At 38.3% G+C, this 8,097-nt stretch overlaps 2 protein-coding genes across 22 annotated transcripts in view; one reads left to right on the plus strand and one right to left on the minus strand.

Moving 5' to 3' along the window:
* The window catches only part of cast (calpastatin), a 38,106-nt gene extending 37,211 nt beyond the window's left edge, over nt 1–895 (plus strand). For all 20 annotated transcript variants that reach the window (XM_016672522.1, XM_016672526.1, XM_016672531.1 and 17 more), the window contains one exon: nt 3–895. The gene's annotated coding sequence lies outside the window, so the exon portion shown is untranslated. The remainder of the gene's footprint in view (nt 1–2) is intronic.
* Nucleotides 795–3,778, minus strand: cd8a (CD8a molecule). Of its 2 annotated transcripts, none has more exons than XM_007554316.2 (6): nt 3,624–3,778; nt 3,191–3,517; nt 3,007–3,111; nt 2,812–2,910; nt 2,645–2,684; nt 795–2,212 (listed from the first exon to the last, which is right to left on the minus strand). In XM_007554316.2, the coding sequence occupies exons 1-6, from the start codon at nt 3,670–3,672 to the stop codon at nt 2,164–2,166; spliced, it is 669 nt and encodes a 222-aa protein (XP_007554378.1). In that variant the 5' UTR covers nt 3,673–3,778; the 3' UTR covers nt 795–2,163. The 2 variants fall into 2 exon arrangements, with proteins under 2 accessions (XP_007554378.1, XP_007554377.1); XM_007554315.2 differs by having other exon boundaries at nt 2,812–2,913.
* Between the last annotated feature and the right edge of the window lie 4,319 nt (nt 3,779–8,097).

Below are 8,097 nucleotides of genomic sequence, written 5' to 3' on the forward strand. Positions count from 1 at the left end.
AGGTTGTGGGTGCAATTCCTCCGCCAGACCACAGGGACGCATAAGTGAGGGAGCTGCTTTTCGGATGTTGATTCTATTTTTCTAGCTCATCAAGAATGTATAGTAGTTGACCGACAGACTTAGACACAGCCTAAAACACTTGCTCAAAAAAGAAAGAAAGGAAGAAAGAAAGAAAGAAAAAAAAAACCCACACACACAAACATACCTGCAAGCACCGACTTATTTCTAAGTTTTCTGTTCAAAGACGTCAAAAAAACCCAAAAAAAACTACTTGGTTTCTAGGGGGGGGGAAACGGAACTGAAAAGACTTTTCACATCAAAATGGGTCGAGAGAACGAGAGAGGCGAGACCAAGAGAGAATGAAGAAACTGTTTGGAAACAAACGCAAGAAACCTTTAACCTTAAAGTCCTGCATCTCAGCTGGCGTGACACCTGAACATCGTGACGCAACACTTGCGTAAGCTTAGGTTGAGTGGGAGCACTGAGGGGCGAGTGTTTTGTGTTGGGATGTACGCGCAATCTTGATGTAAAAAGCCAAGTTGCCTGTCGAGTTGTGGTTGGATGCTCTGGAGAACACTAGTGTACAGCTCTGTGTGTGTGTGTGCGTGTGTATGCGTGTGTGTGTGTGTGTGTGTGTTTTAACCAGTGCGTCGTTTACATGTTTAATTATGTGGAGGACTTCCGGGACGAGTCGAGCTTTTTTCTGTATCTCGGAGCTTTTTGCAAACGCTTCTTCTGTTTCTGCAAACAAAATGTCTGTTTAGAGAAGGAAGGGTCTTTTAGTATGTTTCTTGTTATGAAAAAAAAAATGTGGTATTCACAAGTGTACTTAGTGAACTGATATGTTTACAAGGTTTGTGAAGTGCTATCATTCATATGCTGTAAAAATGAAAAAGAAAGATTTTCTGCTCTTTTAAGAAAAACACTGTATAATTTACAGAGGGTTGCTTCTTTTTTTGTTTTCTAACCAAATAAATCATATTAAAGAAAATGCAAACCTTAGAATCATTACGTTTGGCATCATTTGTGCCAAAACGTGAAATTAAAGCCAACATGAAAAGACTCATCATTTAACGATGCCAGTGACAAAAAAATAAATACAAATCAGGAACGAAAACCAAAACTGGTCCAACGGACACGTGCGTTATTAAAGCTTTAAGGAACAGAATCTCCTTAAATGTAGCTTTCTCTTCTTCTAACGTGTGGGTTTTTCTGAATGCTGTTGATGCAGCAGCCCGCTTCCTCTCCACTCCAGTGGGTTTTAAAGCGAATGTCTTTGTCTCAAATATTGTAATTTCACAGCTTCTCAAGAGTTTGTTACATCTGTGGAAAAATACTATAAAATAAAGAGAAGAAAAACGCAACACGCGAGGAAAGTTTGTTTGACTGGAATTATTAAAAAAAGAAAAGGAAGAGAAAGAAATCTTGTTTTTCCTGAACTGTAGAGGATTTTTTTTTTAAATACGCAAACATAAAAAAAAAAACATGCAAAATTAAGATTTCAGATTTTGTTCTTCTTTATTATTAGTTTGGCTGACCAAATGATGTATTACAATGAAAGAAAACACGCGTCCCAGAAGCACGTTATATTTCAGCTGAACAATCGAACTGTGGTTATAAAAAGCTTGAAGCACAAACAGGAAGCTAAAGTGTGACGGAAAAGTTTGATCTCAGTTCAAGAGGAAATTCAGATCGAAGTACTGTAAATGTGAGCAAAGAAGAGGAGAAAAAAATATGTATATACAGTTACAACAAGGTTAGTTTGTAATATAAACAATAATAATATATTCTCAGTTTCGTCTTCAGTTACATCAGCAACAATTAGGATTGGGCAAGTTTACTGTCGCATGACATAATAAAAAGATGCAAACACGGCAGCGAATTGTTTTCTGACATTAATCTGCACCTCAGTTAAAAACTTCATGTCCATAATAATAATAATAATAATAAGTTTGACATAACTAATAATTAACCAAAGCTCTCTCTCTCTCCGCTTCAGTCACTAAATGTTTTCTGGCACACACAAACTTTTTTTTTGTCTGACATCAGATTATTAATTTTGTATTTTACAAGCTATTGTTAAAAACATTTTTTTGTGACAAACATAAGGGGGGAAATATAGCTGCACTTTGAAAAACTGCACACGAAGTCACTACATCCGTTTCAGACGTACCGATCGGTCAGTTGTTTCTCAGGAGCCATCATCCTCGGCCTAACGAGAAATGTGAATAATTGAAAATTAAAAATAAAGTTTGCACTTGATACAACAATTTCACCAAGGAAAAAGTTTTTCAAAGGATCTTGTAGGCGGTTTATAATTTATTGTACATGTAGGCCTGTTTGTAAACAAACTTAAAATATTCTAAAAGACTATCAATCATACACTTGTTATAAGATATTACAAATAACATTTTAAAAGTCAGCCATATGAAGAGCAACTTAAATATATAGTTAATGCATTTTCTGAAAACCAGTTTTCAAATGAGCGTATCGCTTGGGATAAAATGTAAGAACAACTACTTTAACGTAATCTTTATGGTTGAGAGAACAAAACTAAAAAAACGTAAAAAAATTTCCCCCGTAATGCTTCATCCTCAAAACCCTAAGACAATATAATATTATGAAAAAAAAATGAGCAACTCACTTCCTTTTGTAATGGTGAGGGCATCTCCGAGTCCTTATTTCTAGAAGGCATTACAAATGAAGACGGTTATTTAAACTTCCACACCAATTATTTCATTTTTGCACAACAAAATGAAATGTCCACCACAGCTGGGTGAATTATGGGTGCAAAACGTCAGCCCGACTTACTGTTGCAGTATAAAATGGTGATGATGAGGAGCAGAAGAAGAAGGCCGCAGCCTCCGGCCAGTGGGCCCAGTATGATCGGAGCACAAAACAGGGAAGGACCTGCTAAATAAATGCTGGTTTTACCGCCTGCTTCTCTGCGCAGCTTCGTCACTATGCAGACGATATTGTGTTGTACTTAAAGTTTGGTCTGCGTACCTGATTTGTCCTTATTGCTACAATGGCAGCTGGTCGGAGTTGTTGTCGTCTGCCTGGTGGTGGAGACCTGGATTACTGGTGGTTTTGTTGTCGTTCTAATTTGTCCTGAAAAAAGAGCAGAATTTGATAAATGTTACTCCACACAAAATGTAGCTATCGGGTTGAGTAATAAAGCAAAGCTTACCTTGAAGCTGAGTTACTTGTCCAAACGAGAGCGTATTTCCGCTGACAAGAGCAGCACAGGTGTACATCCCACTGTCACTTTTCTTGTTGAAGGACTTCACAGTTAAAACAAAGTCATCACTTTGCTTTACTACAACAAGGTTCTTGTCGTTGCCGTAGTTGTCTCCAGCTATTTTTAATGAACCACCAGGGGCGAAAGAGCCGATGAATTCCATGTCTTGGTCCTCCACCACTCTAAACCAGAACACAATCGTCCCCTTCGAAGGAAGCGTACACTTGACTTTCTTTAACTGTCCCTCTCCTACTGTTTCAACAGCAGAATGGATTTCTGAATTGTGTAAAATGAGAACAATAATCATTTCCTTCTGCTGTCATTCAATGCACATGCACAACAATGAAAAATCATGAGAAAAATAAGATTAAATCGAACTTACGTGGACAAAGAAATAAAAGCAACAGAACTTGTATCACTTTTTGGTCCATTTTTAACCTTTTCCAGGCAATGATAACCGTCGAAGCCGTCTCTTTGGTATTTACTGAACGCTGACGACAGATAGTTCAGTGAGATATCAGAAAACCACGCCCCAGCTGTAACCTTCTTCTCCTCTGTGTCGAATGGGATCATTGCAGCTTGCAGAGCCCTCCTGCAGTTTGGTCGTGGTCTGCACGGCGTTTTGAAGTGGAGCCCACCAGATCTGCATTTTGCTCCTCTGCCTCCTGGTTCAGAGCATCAAACAGCACATTTTGATCCAAAAAAAAAAAAAAAAAAACCTGTTGGCACACTAACACAGCAGTGTGTGGGCTAGAAGAAGGCGGCTGGGTAGAAGGGAAGGGAAGTAGAAAGTGCAACTATAACTGTAAACAGTTTCTGCCCAAATCAAATGTTTCACCCTGTTTTCATATAAAGCTGGTTGGAGTTTTCAGAATTCGTGTCAGTATGTTTTGGGGTTTTTTTTCTCTCCCTTTGTTGGCGTCCTTTCTCCATCTTTCCTCTGTTAAAACTTCGTAAGGGAGAATCCTTCGTCATCCCATACCGATGCTAAAGATTACTCTCAGATTACCTCTGAGGTTTAGGTCATTCAAGTTTGCTGGCCTGTCAAGCAAAGTGAAAACATGAACATTAAAGCACTTCAGCAATCCTTCCACTAAACTTTATATTAGTATGTATGGATACAAAACACTGGGAATATTCATTACTTTAAAATCTTTCTTTATTGGTTTGTTTTCTTAGAAACTTTGTTCTGGGTTTTCATTACCTGCGAGCCACGATCGTTCATCTGCTTTAATCTGATAACTGTGAGTCTATTATTGATTTATTTTTGTATGTTTTTGTCAGGTGGAAGTTCATCTTACCCCCTTCTTGGGGGGTCAACAGGTTAAATATAATATTCTGTGTGCAGCAAACCTTTGAGTTTATTTACTGAAACAAATTAACTTTTCAATTATATTCGCACTTGCTGAGACGGACCTGTACGGTGCTGTCTTCTGTTTTCAAATACATGATGATACTGATTTATTTTCAGTGTCTAAGTTAAGCAGCATTGCCCACGTCAAGCTGTGCAAAACGCATGAACAATAATTTATTATATCAAGAAAGCGTCGCAGCAGTATATTGTATAATTTAAACCACTAGATGGCAACAGCAACCGGGTCACAACTGCAACGCCTGCTGAACGTCTGAACACTGAGATGACACGTTGGTGCTGCAGGATGGACCGACGCTGAAGAACAAGCGGCTTGCTGTATTTCTGACCACAGACCCGTCACTAGTGTTTGGACCTTCACAGCTTACAGAACCACAAACGTCCTGATGAAACCCACCTTCACTGACAGTGGATATCATGATTAGACGATGCTGTTGACTTTGGGGTTAGAGTCTGGCAGTCTGAAGCAGCGTTAAGTGGAAAATGTTTAACCAGACAAATTCAGCAGTTTGAGAAACGCTCGTGACTAAACGTCAGGTTCTTGTGCTGCAGCTGCACAGATGTGCCCTTTAAAAAAAAAACGAGACAAAAGAAGGATCCATTCAGTATTTTAAAGATGTAATGTGTGTTTTTGATCTGGCTTTACTGAAGAATTCTATAAAGCTAATAAAAATAAACTAATCCAGAAAATAATCTGAATATTTGGACCAAAGTTTTATGCCACAAGAAGCACTTCACACAATAATTTGCAAAAGCACTCAAACCCCTTTGAACACTTTCCACATTGCAGAATTCACTGAATTTTAATGGGAACATTTGTAGCAGATCAACACAAAGTTGTGCAGAACTGTGCAGTGAAACGCAACAAATGGCTTGAAAATGTGATTTTTTTTTACAATTGAAAATCTGAAAAGTGTGTCGTGCACATGTGGAAGTCCGAAGTTGCAATGGGTCAAAACGAACACGCTCAGAAGTCAGACTTTCTGTGTGCCTGGGTGAATATTTTCTACCAGTTCAGACAAAAGCTGGTCTAACAATTGAGGGGAAGTGAAACTCTTCAGCGAGGGGAGACATGGCTGCTACGGCGCAACTCGAAAGCCCGTCACATTTCCTGTGCTGTGATGGAAAATAAAAGCGCCGACTTTGTAATAGGCAACTAGTTCTGACATTTTTTCTCACCTGTGGGTGATTTCTGTTCCACTGGTGGGAGGCGATAAAAGACCTGAATGAAACAGCAGACAAAACAGACAAATTAAATTATCTCGCTGTTACCACTGCTGCTGCCTCATAGCAACTGAGGACGAACACTATAAAACTGGAAGCTATTCAGTTTTATTAAGCTGCTTTTACGTCTATTTCAAATCGAACCCAGATGGAAAGATGTATGGTTTCAGTCTTAGCAACGTTTTCAGTAAGCAGGGGATTCTGTTGATGCTCTTTTGTCGGAGGGAAGACCCAGTCAGAACGGGCTCAGTTAGCCCACCTCACCTTTCCATGTCTCTGTTTCAGGTGTGACTCACCCATCGAGGCACACCTGCATGGGCTTCCCTGTCTTAGTCACACAGGGGGTCTCCAAACTGAAACTCTCAGATGTGAGCGTTTCGCGTTGCGGGTGACCAGGGGGAAGCCGGTGAGAAAGAAACACCGGCTCCCCGAGCAGAGGACCGGCTTGAGCAACATTAAAGCTGAAGAGAACGAAGGTCGTTCGTCTGCTTGATGGAGACGAGAAGCTGGGATGTGGAGACCAAGCAAGCAGATCAAGAGGAGGAAGAAGGACTGGGGAGATCGGAAGGGGAGCAACTGGAAACGTGCAGAACGCTGGGCACACCAAAATGTCAGGGCATTTTTTTTTTTTCCTGTTTCACTGAGGACTTCCTGTAAGGGTTGTTCAGACTGTGGTAGGTTTTGGAACAAAATTATGCTCTCATTTTAGACGTACAGAAGCTTAAGTTTGAAATTGTAGAATGTTGGGAATTTGGTTGTAAATACAAAACATGTGAAGAAACGTTGTTTAGATCAACACGTCACAGGTGGAGCATATGCTTCAGATCTTCAGCACGTCTGAAGGTTTGACAGATTTGAGGCCCAGACTCTCGTCCGTTTCACTTCATTCACGAGGTAAAATTTCAAAGGAGAGATTCAAAAACGAAAACATTTTGAATAGAAATTGAACAGCCGGTTTGTACAAGAAGAAAATGCTAACACGTTCATATCATATTGTATTATGTATGATGAATACTTGTTGAAATAGAAAGCTAAAAGCAGGCTAAGAGACATCACTTACATGAAGTTTGAGAGGAGATGGTGTAAAAAATACGTTTGTCTTTTTTTTTTTAGGAAGTCGATGATAGTCTTGAGTAAGACATTTTTTTTTTAAAATTAGAAAATGTAGATATATTTATGTGTAGCCGTCATGACAAGCTGAACATTAAATTTGAAGTTTATAGCAGATTCATCCTGGAGGTTTTAAACGGGCGGCTGGAATAATTATTTTTTTTCTGCAGTGTTTATGTTAATTAATTTGTTGCTTTCACAGTTACAAATTTCAAAAGTCAAACAGTTTTAACTTTAATTTTTTTTTTTTATTTCAACTCTCTTTTATGGCAAGATTATTATTAAACATTTTGTAATCAGAAAAAAGATTGTAAAGCTGTTTAATGATACTACTGCTAGTTTAAAGTTTTCATCTGCTTTCAGTTATTTAGTGGAAGAGATTAGAAAATAAATATTCAAAAAGCACATCACAACAACATATCTGGGTCAGCATGAGATTTCCGTGGTTTGTTTAAGACAAGAAAGCAACAATTATTCATAATGTGACTAACATAATACAAAATATCGATTATATTATGTTGTTTAATTTGTATATCAATGTTCCTGAAAACTTTTTTTTGATAAATGGATTATAGCAAAACTATTACAAAACACATCCATCAAAATATTACGTCAGTCAAATTTGTTGTTCTTGTAAAAAATAAAAAATAAAAAATTGCAATATTTTTATTCCTGCCGGCAACATGTACGGGAGAGGCTGTGTGTCATAATCAGAGAAAAAATTACAAAAATTTTCTATACTTTATGCGGCACCTCATGAAAACTCTTGTCTATGATTTTATGATGACCCAACACATCATTCCTAAAATTACCGATCCTGTCTTACAAACAGACCGGATCTACTGGACCCCTCTACGGGGCAACAGAACTGGCAAAACTGGCTCAAATCTTTAAATTAATTATTCACAAAATAAAAACTAATACGCCCTAAATTATGATCTGGATTCCTAAATAGGGAACACCGACTTAAACAAAAAAAAAAAAGCCAATAAACAGACTATGTGTAATAATTAATCTCTTTTTCATCATTTTTATGTTTCCCTACCTTTCTCCACCCCATTTTAAATTCGTCTATCCATCGCTTGTCTTCTAACATTTACCAAGGCTTGATCATATCACCCAGTTTTAGCAGGTTTACACATCGGCTGTC

This window comes from Poecilia formosa, unplaced genomic scaffold (genome assembly GCF_000485575.1).
Source record: "Poecilia formosa unplaced genomic scaffold, Poecilia_formosa-5.1.2 Scaffold62, whole genome shotgun sequence".
NCBI lineage: Eukaryota > Metazoa > Chordata > Actinopteri > Cyprinodontiformes > Poeciliidae > Poecilia > Poecilia formosa.

What these genes read in the sequence shown, in the direction of transcription:
- cd8a (XM_007554315.2), bottom strand. Translation starts at nt 3,672, where the DNA reads ATGGACCAAAAAGTGATACAAGTTCTGTTGCTTTTATTTCTTTGTCCA. An exon ending in CACCATTTTATACTGCAACA is followed by an intron (nt 2,685 to 2,811) that starts GTAAGTCGGGCT and finishes AATGCCTTCTAG; the next exon opens with AAATAAGGACTCGGAGATGC. An exon ending in CCTCACCATTACAAAAGGAA is followed by an intron (nt 2,213 to 2,644) that starts GTGAGTTGCTCA and finishes ATTTCTCGTTAG; the next exon opens with GCCGAGGATGATGGCTCCTG.